The 19,668-nt window shown below is 34.0% G+C and overlaps 3 protein-coding genes across 3 annotated transcripts; 1 reads left to right on the top strand and 2 right to left on the bottom strand.

The window, feature by feature from the left end:
• Positions 1–74: 74 nt before the first annotated feature.
• LOC133721784 (protein ROS1A-like) lies at positions 75–11,003 on the bottom strand. Its single transcript, XM_062148509.1, has 20 exons — positions 10,543–11,003; positions 9,084–9,824; positions 8,924–9,004; positions 7,723–8,070; positions 6,481–6,571; positions 5,717–6,389; positions 4,042–4,121; positions 3,864–3,948; positions 3,700–3,791; positions 3,421–3,489; positions 3,291–3,327; positions 2,997–3,079; positions 1,879–2,289; positions 1,765–1,801; positions 1,607–1,670; positions 1,307–1,452; positions 1,149–1,214; positions 912–1,026; positions 749–787; positions 75–303 (listed from the first exon to the last, which is right to left on the bottom strand). Exons 1-20 carry the CDS (start codon positions 10,997–10,999, stop codon positions 173–175), a joined length of 3,846 nt encoding a protein of 1,281 aa, XP_062004493.1. The 5' UTR covers positions 11,000–11,003; the 3' UTR covers positions 75–172.
• Positions 11,004–12,898: 1,895 nt separating this feature from the next.
• Positions 12,899–16,430, top strand: LOC133721433 (probable protein phosphatase 2C 5). The gene is made up of 8 exons (XM_062148050.1): positions 12,899–13,098; positions 13,860–14,109; positions 14,398–14,569; positions 14,687–14,904; positions 15,016–15,123; positions 15,215–15,340; positions 15,426–15,652; positions 15,944–16,430. Exons 2-8 carry the CDS (start codon positions 13,900–13,902, stop codon positions 16,161–16,163), a joined length of 1,281 nt encoding a protein of 426 aa, XP_062004034.1. The 5' UTR covers positions 12,899–13,098; positions 13,860–13,899; the 3' UTR covers positions 16,164–16,430.
• A 437-nt stretch (positions 16,431–16,867) lies between these two features.
• LOC133721434 (wall-associated receptor kinase-like 20) lies at positions 16,868–17,950 on the bottom strand. Its single transcript, XM_062148051.1, is given in 2 exon segments — positions 16,868–17,444; positions 17,446–17,950. Coding segments are annotated over 2 exon segments (657 nt in total). The 5' UTR covers positions 17,749–17,950; the 3' UTR covers positions 16,868–17,090.
• Positions 17,951–19,668: the final 1,718 nt, after the last annotated feature.

Below are 19,668 nucleotides of genomic sequence, written 5' to 3'. Positions count from 1 at the left end.
AGTTAACCAACTTAATAAGCATCCGAAACAAAAGTTTCCAACAGTTAGAAACTAAAAACAAACAATTTGTATAGCAATTTGGAAACCAATTGTTTGGCTACAATGCGAGATTTGGATTCTATTGTTATGCCAAAGATATCATATATTTGTTAAGATTAGTATCCCCAACTCTTCAGTCGTCTTCTTTCTGTTCCGCTTTTTTCTTTCCTTTCTTTGCGGTTTTGACGGTTGAAATGTGAAACCTTTCTAATAGAGGCTCAGGCCTGCGTGTTTCCCGATTAAATGCTCTAACGCAAATAAAACCTGAAATGAAAAATTTTCAATAATTATTGAATGGGTACAATTACCCTAGTTCTCTTTTTGTTTCTTGGAATTATTAGTGTACACGGAAAGCACTAAAAACAATTTGACATAAGGTGAAATTCTCCTCATACTAAATTGTCATTAAAAAAAAGTTAATGTTCTACAAAAATACTACTAAGTTCGTAGCAAAAGTATCATAAAATACATATTTAATTGTTAATTAGTTGCAGTTTAAAGATTTTTATAAGTTTTCTTTAGAAGTTTGTTAAGGAAAAAAATTGAATTTACAAGTTATTCAAACCAATTTATGTTTCAGTTTTTTTTTTTTTAACGAATCAACGAATAAAAAATAATGGTTGATTGAGCTACTTTTATATCATTCATTATGAAGTTATTAACTAAGTATTACAATAGCTATTAAGTAGTGAAAAACTATAATACATACCTTCCTTAAAACACATCGCAACGTCATATGTTGATAAGCCTGCAATAAAACATTAGTAATTTATTTTCGTAATAAATAGTGATATTCTTGCATGATAGAATCTCTTTACATACATTTTCATACAAATCACACAAAGATCATCTTTACACAAATATTTATTTACCTTTAAGAATTGCACTTGTTGATGTTCCAAAGTATACATCTCTTCTCGTCTGATCCCATAACAAATCTCTATGAACGTTGATGGGGCGTATACTGGATTCATGATCCGCAAAAACCTACAAAGCAATAATTTTCATGTACTAGCATATAATAGCTTAATCTAAAATATTATTCATTTTATTATAGTTTGCAGTACATATAAACTATGAACTATTGGATAAAGCGTAAGTAAACTCACCTCATTAATTTGAAAATATGTACCGTTTAATGGAAAACTTCCCCTCATTGCTGTTCTACAAGGTATCTGTTCATGCATTATTATAATTTATTATATAATTGTTTAAAATATCTATTAAAAACATTTAACCATACACATGACTCATGTGTATTGCTCACCAAAATTGTTCCTTGAACAGTATTAGCTTGTGTTGAAAGACTGTTACAAGAAAAACATGTCTTCTCACCATCACATGATGAATCATTAGATCCCTTGCAACTGCATCTGTTTTGATCAGGTGATTGAGATACTTTTACCATTTGATCTGAAATTGACATATTCACAAGTAACTTATTAAAGCATATTCAAATATAGTTAGGCAACTCTGAACCTAACATCAATGTTTTTAGTTATCAAAATAAGAATTTTTCACATATGAACATTTCAAGGTATTTTATATGTCTTTCTCAAGGTCATACCTGATGTGCACAAGGCAAAAAGGTAAGGACTATTATCATGAGGGTGACGTCTCTCTAGTTGTAGCTACAACATACATATTTACAACAATTAAGTTGAGATAATTTACAACGGCCGGGGCAAAAATTGAGTTTGTGAGAGAAAATAATAATTAACTTACCTCTTTAAATAAAGGGCCTTGATCTTTAATCTCGTAGCTGCATGATAGTTATAGTTAACTACAGTGATATATAATAATACGTCATTCTTTAAATAAATGTGAAGCCCAACTTACACTGAGTGTTTTGTCCTCAAACGGTCCACTTCTTTTAGTCTACGAGCGGGGATGAAAGCAGCATCTTCTGGAGTCATAAAGGGAACTAGTGTTGAGATATCACTTCCTCGAAATGTATTCATATATGGACTTTTTACGAACTCTTTAAAAGGATCATCAAGGAATAAATCTTCAATATCTCTTTCCACATATTCTGGTTCCGGAAATGACGGTCGAGGTGATGCTGGTTCTTCAATTATCGGTTCACAATCTTTTATTTGATATTCTAATTTAGTAGTGTCCTCAAGATATGATTGTGATGCTGCATTTACTGGCTCATACCCAGAAGAAAGATGATTATTGCAAATAACCACATCAGTTTTCTTTTGTCCTTGCTTCTTCATTGACTTCGGTAAAGCAGCATATTTTGAACTACATCAAATATGTGAATTAGATTTAGACCTCAAATTATTTCAAATGATATTAGAATTTACAAATTGTTGTCAAACATACCCGATTTACACACACACACAATAAAAACATGCTACACAATTTAAAAAAAATTATAAAAATGTGTTATGAAAACTTTATTAGTTATAGCAGCAATTTCTAATTAAAACATGCTTTATTGATTTCATGCCTTTGAGGTAATGAAAATTCTTCAATTTTGTTTTTGACCTAAACAATGGGCACCTCTATCATGTGAGGGACCAAATAAAAAACATCAAATACAATGAAATTTGAAATGACTAAGTTTGGATTAAATTCAAAATTAAATAATTGAATTTTGGGTATCTTGACATTTAAGTTTAGTGGTAGAATCATATATAACTTGTTAAATAAACATTAACATTAATGGAAAATTCGGAAACCAACCAATAAAAGAATAGCAGAAGTCGACATAAAGTAAAATAGGAGTGCGAAAATCACTCTTCTTTATAATTATCTAAAATTCCAAGATGTGCAAACAAGAAATAGGTATAATTGCATATATTGTAACTTGTTTTTAATTGATATTTACGTTTTTATAGTTTATGAACAAATGTGATTTCCAAAATTTTAATTATATAAGCTTAATTTCAAATCTTCATCGTATGATATTAAAGTATAAGTTAACAAATTAGAAAATTTGAACACACCTTGCATATGCACTAAGATAATACTTGCACTCGTTCTTCATTGGACATGAATGACAATTAGGTTTACGTTTGGTACAATAAACCTGCATGAATATTATAAATATCATTTCATAAATAAAAGGCATTAATTTCCTCTAAACTATTGAATGTCACAATTTTGTAATATATAAACCTGCATGAATATTATAAATATCATTTCATAAAATAAAAAGCATTAATTTCCTCTAACTATTGAATGTCACAATTTTGCAATATATATTATAATTTTGCAATATATATTATCAAGATGCATACCTTTCCAAAGGTTATCATTTGATAGTGTAGTTCATACCTGTATAAATATTAAAATATGAGTCTAAGTCCTTACGGAATATAGTTTCATAAAGGAAAAAATTTGTTGATAAAAGAAAATTTTGAGAATTACAATTCTTCGAACTTCAATTTCATTAGCCGAGGCCAAAGATACTTTTGAATATTGTCCATAACCGGCATCCTACAAAAAGTATTGAGTTAGTTATACTGAAAACACAAATTATTTGTCTTATAAGTATATTGTTGACAAGTTTATAGTATTTTTTTTCATAAGAAATAATTTTTTATATGTCTTGTAAGTATATATATTGTTTACATATTTTATTCGTATAGGAATTTTTTTTTATGTCATGTGAGTATTTTATTTACATTCTTGTTCGTATATACTTACTCTTCTAATACGTGTATCTGAACATCTTCAGGTAATGGTTGCATAGGCACCCACCCTAAACGAATGGCTATCCTGCCAACATTAACGTCCACCTAACAGAAAAAAATGAATAAGTATTTGAACTTTATAAACATATAACATGACTTAAACTATTTATCTCATACCGGGAAGGCTATCTGCTTGAGTGCTAAAAGGCGCACGCACTCTACACTTTTCAGGCCAATTCCCTCGATATTAGTCAAATATTTCCTACAAATATAGATTAGTGAATAATAAAAAATAATTGGTAGAACTGAATAAAAATATTCAGTAATTTAAATCTTGCATAAATACTATACATACCTTGCTAGTTTGTCTGGAGCCCATCTTAGCCACTCAAGGTTTATTTCTTTATGGTCTTGATTCACGTCATTAAGAAATTTCTACAAAACAAATAAAACGAGTTAGTTCTTGTGGTCGTAGAAATGTTTCTTTTAACTCTCAGCAAACTTCTCTCTAACTTTATTGTCTTGAAATTTAATTTTTGTTATATATTTGACCATGGTCATCCAACATCGATCAAGTGGAGAAAATTTAAAAAAAAAAAAAAAAAAAATTGGCCTGCTGACCAGAGATTGTGTGATCACTCACCATCCGATTTCAATCAGACGGTTGACAACTCTCACCACATATCTCATCACTTAGCTGTCAACCTTCTGATTTCAATCAGACGGTGAGTGACCACACAATCCCTGATCAGCTGCTGACCAGGGGAACGGGACTGATAACTGTATACAGCCAAAAGATAGAGAATATTTTTCATTTATCATTTTTTATTTCAAAACCCAAATTTGAGCATATGAATTATTAATCACCATATAACATCAAAATATAAGTCTAGCTTCCTAGATAACAAGCGTAACTCACTGCTGACATTTCAAAAAGAAAAAAACAAAAACAAATGTAAACATAGAACTAAAACCAAGAGACATCCACTAAAAATATCACCAATAACAGAATAATAATTATAATCTCTAATTATTATTTTTGTAACAGTAAATCTCATAAAAGTTATAAGAAAAGAAGCATCGAATTAGCAGTAACATATACTTTGATTATACATGATGCCAAAGTCAAATTCAATATCGCTGCAAAACAGGGTTCAATCACTACTATTCATACATAAATAAAAAGAAACAAAATAAATAAAATAAAAATGGCGTTCAACCTCTCAAAAAGAAACAAAATAAATAAATAAATAATAGATTGCGTTCAATCACTAAATCGACAAAAAACTGGGAAATTTTATTTTTCTTCTTTTGCTTTCAGTTTTTGTAATTACTGGGTCTTTAGTTATCTTCTTTTTGCTTCTGTTAATCGTAGTTTCTGGGTACCAAAAAAAGGTGAACTACATAAATGTGATTTTGGTACAAGGACCAAGCATTAACAATCAAACCGACCAGTCAAAAACTAATCAGAATTATTAATTTATCAAGAAACATCTAATAGTAAATAGTCCTTTGGTAGCAAATCATAAACCAAGAGTCCAAGACCGGATCCAAAATGCAGAAGAAGAAGAATTGAAGGAAGCTGATAAGCAATGATGGGCAGAAAGTGTTAATGGGTTCAATACAATTAAGCATAAGTGGTGATTATCTGAGAAAAAAAATTAAGAAAAACAAACCAACCTATAAGAATTGAAGCAGTAACCAACAGAGAGATTCAGTGAAGAAGATAGAGACTCGAAGAAAAAGGGAAAAAAAAAAAAATCTCTCAGCTGCTTTCTAAAAATAAAATCGTGGTTATTTAACTCTTTTTTTTTTTTTTTTTTTAAATAACCACATTATAAAATCTTACCAAACACATAATCAATCCATAACGGTAACTAAAAGTGATTTTATTCCCCACAGCTCAATACCAAATGGAGCCTAAGCATATCCCAATATTATCTAAAACGCTTATACTTTGAAGCAAATTAACAAGGAAATAAATTGTATTTCAGATAATATAAAAAAGAAATTATAGATATTTGTTTTACCTTTATTCGATCTGCGATGACACGATGTTGTCCACGTCCTTTGATGGCTTCAGCAATATCACCAACATCTGCTTGTCTAACGGCCTGCCAGTCTACCGAATCCGCCATGTGCCTGATCTTTCTTTCCTTTTCAATGTCTCTCCTATAATAATCCCAATCAGGTTTTCCATTCACCATAGCACCCTCATTATTTATTTCTCGAGCATCCACCTTCAACTTCTTTCTTCTTTGCTTTTCCTCATTGAAGTAAGAAAGCGAATTTTCAGTAATAATATCAATCGAGCAGTCAGGCTTATCAGATGGCATGTCCACGTAATAATCTTGACCCTCAAAATTTTGCTGCAACTCAACTTGTTTGGCTAATACCATTTCGCAATCACTTGACTTCTGATTTTCGTACTTCATTGTAGTTGTGGCTTCTTGTGTGAACGACTCTTTATCAAATACCATGTTACTTCCAACCAATTTATGGCTGCCACTATTTATATCTTCACAATATGTTTGGTCATTTGATTGTGATTCACAGCTGGACTTTGAGATTCCACCCTCTACTAATTCCTCAATTTTAACAATTCTTGATTGCTCACAACTTGGCTCTGAGTTTGCATAAGTTAATTCTTGGTTACAACTGGGCTGATATGGGAAAGCTGCAGCGAGTGATATAAAGGCAGAACTGTAGAAAATAAGATTAAGTTAATTAGTGGCCTAATCATCCTCATAATCATAAAAGCATATATGACATAACCTAATTTACTGAACTTTACCTGGATAGATGATCTGATACGTTCTGTGTTAAAAAAACTCCGACTATCGAATCCATAACTGATCCATCCCATTCTGAAAATTTTCTATTTCCTAATCATAATATAAATTAAAGCGATAAGTTTGATTTTAAACTGAAGAGAAAAACAATACAACAAAAATAGCATGAAGTACATTCTCAAAACAAAAACTAAATGTAAATTAGGGCCAATTTAGAAATAAAAGGGAAGAAAATAAAAATTGTAGAACAGATGTCCCATTAGCTTATGGGAATATATGGTCACTAAGTCGACTAAATGAGAATTCAACATCAATTTTCTTGTATAAGTCTATTTGTCTAATCAAATAAGATGATACTTTCATAAAAATTAGAATAAAAAAAAGACAAAAATATGAGGTATTACCAGTAAGTGTTCACTAAATTATAGTGCTTAAGAACCTGAATTCCCAAGCTTTAAGAGGCTTGGCTAGAGCAAAATAAAGTTCACTGACACCGCATGATCTATATATGGTCGTGGTTTAGAACCAAGTAATATGAATATAAAATAATTGTAGGTGAGTGATTTGTGTATATAATTATAATATATTGCCCTGTTTATTGATTATAATGTTTTTTTTTTAAAGAACCAATGGATGTTTTGAAGCTAGAAGGCTCTGTCTAAAGCCGATTTCTCTCTTTATTCCTCTGTCGATCAAAATTTTTTTACTAACCATCTATGAAGATTTTACAGTGTATTTAAAATCAAACATCAACATTTATTTTTCCCAGAATTCCTCTAGTTCCTCTTTCTTTATCTATTTTTGAAGGCAACTTTCATAAAAGCATAAAAGAAGCAAGGGAGCGATCGATTATAAACCCAGAACCAACCAACTAATCGAATCGCATGAGTAAAAGAAGTCAAAACTTCCTTTTAACTGATTGTATATTTTTCTAGATTTTTCCAAGGAGAAAGGGTTGGAAAGAGAATGAAAGAAAAAAAAAAATTGGTCAAACGGTCGTGGTGAGTAGATATTAGCAACCCATCCATGAAGTGACATGGTGGTTTGTAAAGAAAGAGATAGATGATAGATCTGTGGATGGGTATGAAGGAGAGTCTCTACATGGTTGCATGCAGATGAGAGAAAAAGCATGAAGATGAAGATGGTGTTATCGAGAAGCAGTAAAAGTAAACATATATTAATATTACTTCCTAACTGATTACATGAATAAAGGTTTGAGATCGAGTTGCTAGTAAAGTACATACCTTGAACGATGCACATACGAGTTAAAAATAAGTCAATCCGACCCTGAAAGAATTGTCTCTCCTTATCCCAAAATTCAGAATTCGGGTCATGTTTGTCCCCCTCCTTAACTTCATTTTGCAATTGAAGCTTCCATGGGTGAGCTAGTTCACCATGTTCTAATTTCTCAAGCTTTTCTTGCCTCCTTCCCTTTCCCTTTGTCGTGGCTACCATACCAAGCTCACCATTTGCACTGGCTACGATACCCAGCTCAACATGAGGACCATGTTTCTCATTTTCTTGGTAACAAACAAGTATCCCACGGTTAAGTTGATGTTTTTGCACAACATTGATATTATCTTCAAGTATATCTGCATTGATAATTCAAAGATATAATTGAGCAATGTGAGATATTTATTATTCTAAAGGGTAATAAAGGAAAATTGGTAATTATCAAGGAAACAACGGTGAATCAATGTTAAGAAATGAGGCACATAAGGACTAATTAGAAATTACTTAAAAAAATAACTGCTTTTAACAAAATAAATGTAACTAAAATTCAAGGAGAGAAAAAAACAGAAACGTGATGAAAGCAACTTTGGACCCAAAGAAAGACAAAACAAAAGGAGAAATTTAGCATGAGATTAATGAAATTGGTTACAAATTCTTGGTTGTCATTGTCATTGCAATTCACAGTCCAACTAAATTTAAAAACACAAAGACTAAAAGATGCAAATTAAACAAAAAGGAATGATTTTAATGCCTTTGTAACTGATGAGCAACTCATAGTATGCCTTAATTTGTAACTTAGTAGTTGTTCCAATTTACAGAAACTCCCATTGATTTACATGCATGAAGCTAATAAGTTATATTTTCAAGTATTAAAATTTCTTTGGTTCTTTTCTCTTAATTTACACGTTTGTCTATTTGATATGAAATGTCCATTGAGTCTTTGATTTCTCAACATATATATCACTCTCATTTTGACCCACACAGATCAATAGCAGTACTCCTACTTACCAGAATACCAGTTATACATGCCTTTCTTTCTAATGAATGAACATAATCTAATTTTGTAGCTAGCTATGTTAACAATTTATTTTAGGACAGGCCACAACAATTAATTTCTTTATCATATAAATATAAAAGTCGAAAGAAACTTAAAAAATGATGTAGACCGACTTATTTGTCTGACATGATGAATAAAAAATAAATTTCACATACCTGTTGATTTGAAGAACAACTCAAAACTATCACTTTCCAGTAAGCTCACCATTCCTGTTAAGCTTTCTTCAATGTTCAATACTACGAAAAAAAAAACATTAGTCTTCTTCATAGAACTTTCCTTCAAAAAAGTGAAATAAAATTCTATATTATAAATTACCTCCTGATTCGGTGATGAAGCATGGAGACAACTGCTTTTCGGTGTTAAAGATGTTGCGCACTTCCTGTTGACTGATTTCGTGGGCAGTTCTTCTCTTTTTATTGCGTCTCCGTTTAAGATAGTTTGTCTGAAACTTGCTAGCTATTTTTTTCCACACTTCTACTTCCCATCTCCTCCTGCCCATCCTTTTTTTCTTTTTTATTTTCAGAAGATTCGGTTCCATTATTCTACTATAGTCTTTCACTTCCCATTTCTTTCCCATCGTCGTCCTCTTTTTCTTCGTCAAAAAATTTAATCCTATATCAAAATCAATGCATTTTGTGATGCAATGCTCCACTGTCTTCTCTGATATGATGCGGGTTCCATCTTTAGAGTGCTTTTCTATGTCAATGCTTGAAATTTCTCCCTCTGATACAATAGGCTCCAAATCTAAAGGAACTCGGTCATGGTTGAGGTTGATTGTGCTCGAAGACTTCTTCAATGACACATTTTTCTTCATTTTTGGTGTTTTGAGCTTCATCCTTTCATTGTTTTTGGTGGGAGTCTTGGGTTCCATTCTAGGTATAGGCCTTCCTAAATTACGTACCACTTTTGGCCGGTAAACTTTTTTCTTCGGCCTCTTGAGTCTCTTCCGTGGCATTTGAAGTGTAGCAGCATGTAGTTTTCTTTTTAAGCTACCAATATAATTTGTATCAGCAATATTGTACTTGCCATCAACTAATTCCTGATTCTTCAAATTATCTGCAGTCACAAACGTACACTATATTAGTGTATGAACAACATTAATGAATAGATTATGGACAACACTATCTCAACATCATGTTTACATACAAAATAAAAAAAATTAAAAAAAACCGGTGCTCAGCGGGAAACATATCAGAGACAAGCTATGGTACCTACCATTATGAGATACCCTCATTTACAACTATTTGAACAAAAATTTACAAGTATTTGAACCAAAATTACAACATTGAGAACAAAAGTTACCATATTCATTTACACTATTTACAACATTGAGAACAAAAATTACAACATTGACAACGAATTTGTTCAAAACTTGTAAAAGTGTTGTAAGAGGTGTAATTACCATTATTAGAACAAAAGATTACATAAAGTAGGACTCAAATTACAATTTTGAGAACAAATTTGTTCTCACTTTATAAGTGTGGGTATGGGATACATACCAGCACACTAGAATTTCCCAACATATCATGCCTGATGTGTTGTTTTATAATAAATAGCCAAGTTTATTGCTCAAAAGAAGTACTAGATTATTCTACAAACTACAAACTACTTGAGAAATCAATCAATAAAATGATATAATGATGTTGACGGGGCCATAAATATCCTCAATAATCTGGTTTGGGTAAATCATAGATATATTAAAAAAGTAAAAATTAAGATCAGGTTAATTAATAATGTATAGAAGATTGTAAAGAGTTTTATTAACATCACTTACATTGTGACATGGATTCAGCAGCATAACCAGGTTGCACAACTGGCATGAAAGAACCCTCTAAGCTGCCAAAACCGCAACTGTGATTTTCAGGATTTTCGGTATTGGAAGATGACTGAGAACTTGGAAGATTATATGTCAACACTTCCTCATCCTCCCTTGCAAGATCTTCTGTTTGCAATAATGCGGCCCTATAACCATAAGCAAATTCCTCAGTCACCCACTCCTCCCACACAGGCTTGTTCAAATCCAAGGAACCAATGGAATCCAAAATCGTGTCCATAAGTCCACTGCAATCCACTACCTCGTCGTCCATTGCAGACAAGTCCTCTGCAATCGGGTTCTCTTTGTTTTCCTCTAAAGAATTTGTAGGGGCAGTAAGCATAGAAATCCCGCTAGAACGTTGTCTCTGAGTTTTCTTTGCAGGAGTATCTGGGATCTGAACCTGAACCCGTTCCATGACACTGTTGTCTTCAGACCCAACGTGCTGTCTCTTCTGCCTCTCGTAAACACTGAGAGAAACCAAGCAAAGACAGAAAAGAGAGAGAGAGTAATCAAGCACTTTCCAATTATTAACACAAAGTCATCAAACTAATCAAATTAAAACATAAAGAGTACTTTGAATTAAATCACTACTCAAATAAAGGAGAAAGCAAGAAAGCTTTACTTTGACAACGGTGCCATCATGTTCTGTACTACTGTTGATTTGTGGTTTGTTTCGAAGAGTTGGAAAGCCACAGCTCCTTTTCTGAATGAAAAAGAATAATCGATATCAAGAGGTAGCGTGGTAAACGGTAAAACCTAGATAATAAACGAGTTTTTGGGGATGAATTTGAATATCGATGAGATTGAGTTAGTTTGGGATATTTGATACTCTGCTGAATATATCTTTGACCTATTTGACCTAACGTAACCTAAAAGTCAAGCGACAGAAACGATTGTGCAAAATATATTTTTTTTAGATAAAAATTTGTGTAAAATAAATAATCCAGTTTCCTTGGTATACTTGGATTGGTATATATGAGATAGGTTTATTCTTAGTCATATTCTAGCTAAGCCCTAGCTATCTGAAGAGTGTTACACAGCTACCGGGATCCTTTCTGAATCGAAAGAGGACATCTATGCCTCTTCCTTATCGTCGATCATTACAAGTCGGCCTGATTCAATAAAGTTCTTTACTTTCCACTCTTTTTCAATAAACTAAATGCTAGAACAGAGTTTCTGTTCTCACGTAATATTATATTACTACAATGATCAGAATCGATTTTCTTTGCTGGGAAATATATGATTGTGTTCTCCAATTAAAAAAGGGTATGTGCCTTTTATCAGTATTTTAAGTCACATATGACATAGATATTTGTCGTGCGTGCCAACTTGAATCTTACTATAAACTTTAAAGGATAAAATATGTAGTGTACCCTATCTTGAGTCATAGGTTTGAGTTCAATCTCAATTTAACCAATGAAATTTCAACTAAATAAAGGTGCTCGATTAGATTTTTTCTCAATTTTATAACTTTACGGACGACGTATTTGTCCGCAATTCTTCTTTTAATTTAACATATATTGTAGCCAACCTCCAATTTGTCAATAAAAGGTATTCACCAATTTTTTTTCTTATAATTTAACACTTTTGCTGATCGACGACTTTGTTCAATGAGATATGTGATAGATCACTTATTTAGTTAATTTTTTAACTCATTCTTTTTGTTTTATGATATTGATCGACATGTCTACATTCAGTAGTCAAAATTTAGTACAGCGTGACTCATAAAGACTATAACATTTCCCTTAACACTTGAACAAATAGTTTCAAAAAGTACTTAAAAAGTCTCGTTTTTCTCTAAATTCAATGTGTCACATGGACTTTCACTGTTCAACATGTTTTACAACAAAATATTCAATTAGATTCTTGACTTGTGTTTTGGATTTCATATCTTGTTTATGAGCCGCCGAAGTCTATCGGTAAAAAATTTGGCATATACAAAATGTCGCTAAAAATAAATAAAAGTAAAACGTAATTGATTAAACACTTTTACCGACTATTCATTTAAAGATAAAACTCATAAAAGTATTTCACTAAAAATACTTCTCTTACTAGTATTAATTGTGTGGTGTTGATGGACATGCATGTCTACCTCAGTGGTTAAAAATTTAATCCGCCAAAAATACCTCATTTTCTTTTCCAAATTTGCTGTGCTCTTTACACATGAGCTTTCACCATCCGCCGTACTTGCATATGTGCCGCCGGTTCCATATCTCGACAGCAAAGGTCAATTATGTCTTTTGATACTGTCAGTGTGCATCTGCCTCTAGAAGAACTAGGACATAAGTGTCATTTTACACCAGACTTCTGCTGTGTGTTGCTCAAAACACTCTCTCTCTCTCTCTAGATTTCTCTTCCAATCAAATCACAGAAATTTGTGACTTCTCTCTCTCTTTTAGGGTTTTATCAGAACCAGTGAGAGCTCAATTGCTATGAAGGATTTGTAGATGGACTTCAGTGTGTTAAGGGTTCGATCTGTCTCTGCCTATCTGCGTTTCAGCTGGGTGTTCTAAGGTACTTGAATATCTCCAATTTTCACTTAAATTTCACAGCTTTAATTGTTGTCTGTAGCTCAGATTTGGCTTAATTGGTCCTCTTTGCGTATTTGAACTTGGATCATATACGATGGCTTTTCTGGGTTGTTGTTTTTATTGGATTGCAGTATCTAGAGGAGCTAAAGATTTCACCTTTTTGTCAAGTTTCTAATTCTGGAGTTTACTGTTTATTCAAGTTTGAGAATTTACATTTCTGGATGCGGATTGGTGTAAATTGCATTACTTACTGTAAATTTTGGTTTTGGTACATGTGAACTGACTTTGATTTGCTGGGGATGTGGTTTTGAGAAAATGGTTATGAAATGTGTAACATTCTACTAGCAAGAAGAATTCTCTTTCTTCTGTACTGTGCGTTCAATTGGTTTTTGTTTTTGTCTAGAGTTGTTTTCAGGTCAACGTAGTTTCCAGTTTACACACCTTTGTGTTGAGGAAGCAGTGAATGGCTTTTCAGTGATTGTTTACTTGTATTGAAACTGAATTGATGAATTTTCCGGAGTTGGTTTAATGTATGCTTGAAATGTTAAATGTATGCTCAACTTATATCGATCTTTATTCATTTCCGTTTTTTGTGGTATGTTGTGGTTGTGTGACTGTCATTCTGAAATTTGAGGTGGAAAACATATAATTTGTTAGTCAATATACGAAGTAGTTAGTACGTGTAGATGTACATTGTAGGCAGTGAAGTTCTGACAAGAGTTTGTTTGATTGTTTGGGTAATAGGTTTTGGCACTTGTCTCTTGAAAATGTCACAAGGACTAAAATGAGTCAGACTGAAGTAGCGAGGATGAAATCTCCTCTTGTTCCACTTGCAACATTGATTGGGCGTGAGATTAGGGGCGAGAAGGTTGAGGAACCCTATTTGAAGTATGGGCAGGCTGCTTTGGCAAAGAAAGGAGAGGATTATTTTCTGATAAAACCAGATTGCCAAAGAATTCATGCTAATCCTTCAACCTCATTTTCTGTTTTTGCGGTATATTATATTTTATCCCTGTATTCCATCTTTTTGCTTACTTAGAGGCCAACTGATCTCTTATGGACTGAAGCTGAGCAAAAAGACAATAAAAAATTAGAATAGTTAAAGGTGAAGTGGGGTCCTTTACAGTTATATTTGTTAGGTTAAATGAACTCCTATATTTTCTCAGGTTCCAAAAAGGTTTGAAAAAAGAGCAATCAAAAGTTCAGTAACTAGTCTTTCTTTTGCACCAAATAGGAGCATCTACATTCTTTCTGATACTAATTTGAAATTATTAATTGGCAGATATTTGATGGGCATAATGGTAACTCAGCAGCTATTTATGCAAAGGAGACTTTATTGGATAATGTTTTGAGTGCTATTCCTCAAGGTAGCAGTAGGGACGAATGGCTTCAAGCCCTGCCTCGGGCACTGGTTGCTGGTTTTGTGAAAACTGATATAGAATTTCAGCAGAAAGGCATGTATCAATCTTTTTTGTTTTTGGTCTCTTTTCTTATTTTTATAATGAGTTTTTTTCTTTTGTGTTTGTAATTGCTACTGTTTGTCTTACTTTTATGATTCAATATCGTTACAGGGGAAACATCTGGTACAACTGTTACATTCGTTGTAATTGATGGTTGGACTGTGACTGTGGCATCTGTTGGGGATTCTAGATGCATATTAGACACCCAGGGAGGTGTTGTTTCACTATTGACTGTTGATCACAGGCTGGAAGAAAATGAAGAGGAGAGGGAGCGTGTGACAGCTAGTGGGGGTGAAGTAGGAAGGCTTAATGTCTTTGGGGGCAGTGAGGTATTGCATAGTTTATTTTGTTCGTCCTTGTTATTTGTAAACAGAAAGGCATTTCAATAGTAAATTATATCTCTAAGGATTTAAATTTTTAATGTATACAATTGTTCACAGGTCGGTCCCCTACGCTGCTGGCCTGGTGGGTTATGCCTTTCTAGGTCAATTGGTGACACAGACGTGGGTGAATTTATTGTCCCAGTACCACATGTCAAGCAAGTAAAGGTGAATTCATTTTGTGATATTGGCAAAGGTTCTCTCAACTTTCTTTTCATAGAAAATTCTGATTCAATAACTTCTTTTCCTGGTTATGTAGCTTTCAAATGCCGGGGGAAGACTTATAATAGCTTCTGATGGCATCTGGGATGCTCTGTCTTCTGATATGGCTGCCAAGTCTTGCCGAGGATTGCCTGCAGAGCTTGCTGCAAAGTTGGTCGTTAAGGTAATGCCTGAGATGACTTTATGTACGCGCCCAGAATAAAAGTCTGATTTTACTGATCTAGTCCCAATACTTTGTTCTTCTGTAGGAGGCTCTGAGGTCAAGGGGTCTGAAAGATGATACAACCTGCGTAGTTGTTGACATAATCCCATCAGACCGTCCTGTCTTGCCTCCAACTCCGAGGAAGAAACAAAGCATGCTCACTTCACTTATTTTTGGGAGGAAAAGTCAGAATGGGAGCAAAACAAATAAGCTTTCAGCGGTGGGAGTTGTGGAGGAACTGTTTGAAGAAGGTTCAGCAATGCTCGCTGAAAGGTACTTTACTTCCTGGGTTAACTAGCATGGCTTATACCTAATTGCTAATGATAAGACAGCATGAACTGGTTGGACAAACTAAAAGAAGCATGATGAGAAGCCACTAAATTGGCTGGTTCTCTACCACATTCATTCTTATTGTAATTAGATCATGTGCTATAAACCATATGTCGTATTTTGTTATGATTCACATGAGGTCTTTTGTCCAAAAAGGGCAACATGATTGTTTCTTTAATCTTGTCATTTTGTGGTACAGCCTTTAATTTCTCCCTTTTCTCGACCGACTTACAGGTTGGGTAAGGATATTCCTCTGGATGCAAATTCTGGTATTTTCCGGTGTGCAGTCTGCCAAGTTGATCAGCCCCAATCAGAAGGTTTATCAGTAAATTCTGGACCTTTTTTCTCACCATCATCAAAGCCATGGGAAGGCCCCTTCCTCTGCACAACCTGTCGGAAAAAGAAAGACGCCATGGAAGGAAAAAGAATGAGCACACCCACAGTGGCTTTGTAGTAATATATCTGATTACATATTTTGTTGTATTTTTCCTCCGGCAGTGTGAGCATGCTTGGTTTTCGTTTTTCAGGTGGTGACTGTTATAGATGTGTGTAAGAAATGAAGTCGAGATATGCAGAGTAAGTAGGTATTTTTGACTTGTCAGCAGTTTGTGTCGATTCTGGTTTGTGCTCAGCTGTTGGACTGACTGACTGATAGCAGAAGTGTTATCTAACAGATGTGTTTGAGATAGTTCGATCCCTAACAGCTTTAATTTGCAATTAAGTTGAAGTTTGCAAGATGGATACGCAGCAGCTTCCTGTACTCAGTTGGAAACTAGCTTCTAAAGGCATTCCAACTCCTTGGTGCTGCCTCTAATTCTTTTGTTTGAACAATGAAAAAATATAATCGATTCGAAAAGGTTGCTAACAAGCGTTTGCTAACCAGATTTTCCATTTAGTGCGAATGTTAATACTCCATTCATTTGTCTTTGTATATGAGAGGTTTTTTTTTTTCTATTTTTCTTTTTTCCATGATATGCTAGGGATTGGTAATCCCGTATTTAACACATACGAATGATTTCTTTGGTGTCCGAAATAGCAAAAATTTCATTCTACTCTTCAAGAATGGTTTACTGTCCCATCTGTAAAATGAAGAGTATCTACTGAATGTTTGGAAAGTATGTTTTTTCTTCCAGATTTTATTATACCTAGAACCTGAAATAAAAACAAAATGAGTGCCGAACAAGAGATCGACGTGTTATTTTCTAGAATTAGGAAATATTGTACATGTACATGAACTTCATGTCATGAACCATAAGCAATTGAAGAACAAGAGAAAGGTAACATAAGCATAGCAGTAGGACATAAAGTGGTGACAACTTGCCAGGAAATGCATACATTTTATTAAGAGGAATGCAGTGAGGTGCTGAACTCAGTCAATCGGTTAGTTAGGAGGCAACCATTGAAGCTCAATTCCATAGTTCCAGTTATCAACTGGATCTTGAGGTCGAATATCGACAACAGAAGTATAAGCAGTGCAGCCTCCAAGCCTGACCCTGATCATATATGAAGATACGAAGGAATCCTTCAAGAAGTGGCAGCAAAGGGTACCTCTGCATGCCTCAATCTTATCCTCAAACTGCCTGCAGAAGCTGTTTGAGGAACAATTTAGAGGCGTGAGGAGAATAGTATCCGAGCAATTGAACAGCATCACGGTGTTACGAGTAGAAATGTTGAAGGGCAAGCGCTCATCGAGTATTAAGCCTTGTGAAGAGAAATCTGAAGAATAACATGTAGTAGTGGCTAACAGATCAGGTGGGCTGTATAATGAGCTTGTTGGCACTCAAGTCGATGCTGAGGATCTTGTACTTAAACCCTTCAGCTGACATGAACTGAAGTTCATTGCCATTGTTGCAGTAGATTTTGTATCTAGGGTCTCCACAACTATCATCAGTGCTAAAAGGGTCTGGAACTTCTAGGCTACCACATTTTGGGCAAGCATCAAGATCAGCTGATACATGCCCCATTTTGGTGATCATGATAATGATCACCACAAATAACATCGAAATTATTTCGAGTACTCTACTAGTGCTGGTTACCATAGTTAAACCTAGCTAGATCAGAACTTAAACGCACTAGAGTAGTACTCTACAGAGACAGAGTTGGCAAGAAAGCTGTGAAAAACAGTAGAGACAGATTTGCTGGAAGTGATGATGGCTCTATTGATCTGTATATCATATATACAAGAATACAGCTTGATTCTAGGATACAAAAGGAAAACTATTCTAGGCCGATTAATGCCTAATAATATAGAATCAATGTGATGATACATAATGAATGATACAGAATGAATGTGTTGAATGTTGACAGCTACACCAAGCTGATTTTGCTCTACTTTCTGACAAGCTGATAGCTCAGTCTCTATTTATGCAAAATCTCGGACATATAATACTCGTTACGTGTTATAATTTATAACCATCAAGGCAGTGTGTGGCAACAAGTGTCAGTGTACAGAATTTCATCGAGCTAACAAACACGTTTACAAATCCTAATCACCAGAGGATTTAATATTAAAGCCAATGGCAGCACGGCACCCATGAATGGTGAAGCTAATTAGCTACTTCAAAGCTAGCTAATTCAATTTAAATTGTGTCATTCAATGGAACCTGATACATACAGCAATCATGCATCTATATATGGGATATATATGCACTGTATCTAGATTTGGGCAAGCACCAAGATCATTGATGCATGCCCAATTTTGATGACACATGATCATGATCACCACAAAAGATATCGAATCTGTTTCGAGTACTCTAGTTTTCATAATATCAGAAATTAAACAGAACACAGCAGTGGTCTGCAGACGTATTATACCAAGTATGAAAAAGCTTTCACCAATGACAACCGCAGCAGCTGTCAGTGTACAGAATTTCATCGAGTTACCAAACACGTATACAAATCCTGATCACCAAAGGAATTAAATCAATTAATATGAATGGCACCCATGAATGGTGAAGCTAATTAGCTACTACGAAGCGCTATTTCATTTTTTGTGTCATTCAATCGAACCTAACAGATATAATACACACACACACAATGCATGTATATATATGGATAATATACATGCATATATTATATTGTATTGTTTCGAGTGTTTTAAACTTTCAACAGTCCTTTCCCTTCACTTACCAGAGAGGAATTAAGTAATGTGAAAAAAAGAATGAAAATTCTTCTATACACCTATGCGACAAGTGACCCAACACTTATAAAATGATCTTAATCCTTAATATTTATAATCAACTTTTTTTTAATAACCAAAAATGTATTTAATGTAATCCAATCATCCATTGGGATTCTAGTGCAGATCAACTGTGTTTTGCCATTTTGGTTAATTAAGGTTGTTCAATCCAACAATTGGGTTAAGATGATTGGCACATCACTTTCCATTTTCAATGAAGTCTTTTGGTGCCATTTGCCCTTTGATGGTTCGTAGTTCCTAAAGTGGCCTCTATAAAGAAGCATACAATGAAGGCCCCTTCCTCTGCACAATCTGTCGGAAAAAGAAAGACGCTATGGAAGGAAAAAGAATGAGCACACCCACAGTGGCTTTGTAGTAATATATCCGATTATATATTTTGTTGTATTCTTCCTCTGGTAGTGTGAGCATGCTTGGTTTTCGTTTATCATGTGGTGACTGTTATTAGTGTTATAGATGTGTGTAAGAAATGAAGTTGAGATATGCAGAGTAAGTAGGTATTTTGGACTTGTCAACAGTGTGTCGATTCTGGTTTGTGCTCAGATGTTGGACTGGCTGACTGATAGCAAAAGTGTTGTCTAACAGATGTGTTGAGATAGTTCGACCCCTAACAGCTTATTTAATTTGCACGTAAGTTGAAGTTTGCATGATGGATACGTTTTGTTGCAGCAGCTCCCTGTACTCGGTTGGAAACTAGCTTCTAAAACGCATTCCAACTCCTTGCTGCTGCCTTTAATTCTTTTGTTTGAACAATGAAAATATA

The sequence above is a fragment of the Rosa rugosa genome, chromosome 7 (assembly GCF_958449725.1).
Source record: "Rosa rugosa chromosome 7, drRosRugo1.1, whole genome shotgun sequence".
NCBI lineage: Eukaryota > Viridiplantae > Streptophyta > Magnoliopsida > Rosales > Rosaceae > Rosa > Rosa rugosa.
Note: the sequence above shows the minus strand (reverse complement) of the source record. Positions and strands in the feature narration are given on the sequence as shown.

Bases quoted from the DNA above. Each gene is read 5' to 3' on its own strand.
- LOC133721784 (XM_062148509.1), bottom strand. From the start codon at position 10,999: ATGGAACGGGTTCAGGTTCAGATCCCAGATACTCCTGCAAAGAAAACT. The intron at 3,490-3,699 runs GTAAGTATATAC...TACTTTTTGTAG, and splicing joins CAGATACACGTATTAGAAGA to GATGCCGGTTATGGACAATA. The intron at 1,027-1,148 runs GTGAGTTTACTT...ATTGCTTTGTAG, and splicing joins CATATTTTCAAATTAATGAG to GTTTTTGCGGATCATGAATC.
- LOC133721433 (XM_062148050.1), top strand. From the start codon at position 13,900: ATGAGTCAGACTGAAGTAGCGAGGATGAAATCTCCTCTTGTTCCACTT. The intron at 14,570-14,686 runs GCATGTATCAAT...ATATCGTTACAG, and splicing joins TATAGAATTTCAGCAGAAAG to GGGAAACATCTGGTACAACT. The intron at 14,905-15,015 runs GTATTGCATAGT...AATTGTTCACAG, and splicing joins ATGTCTTTGGGGGCAGTGAG to GTCGGTCCCCTACGCTGCTG.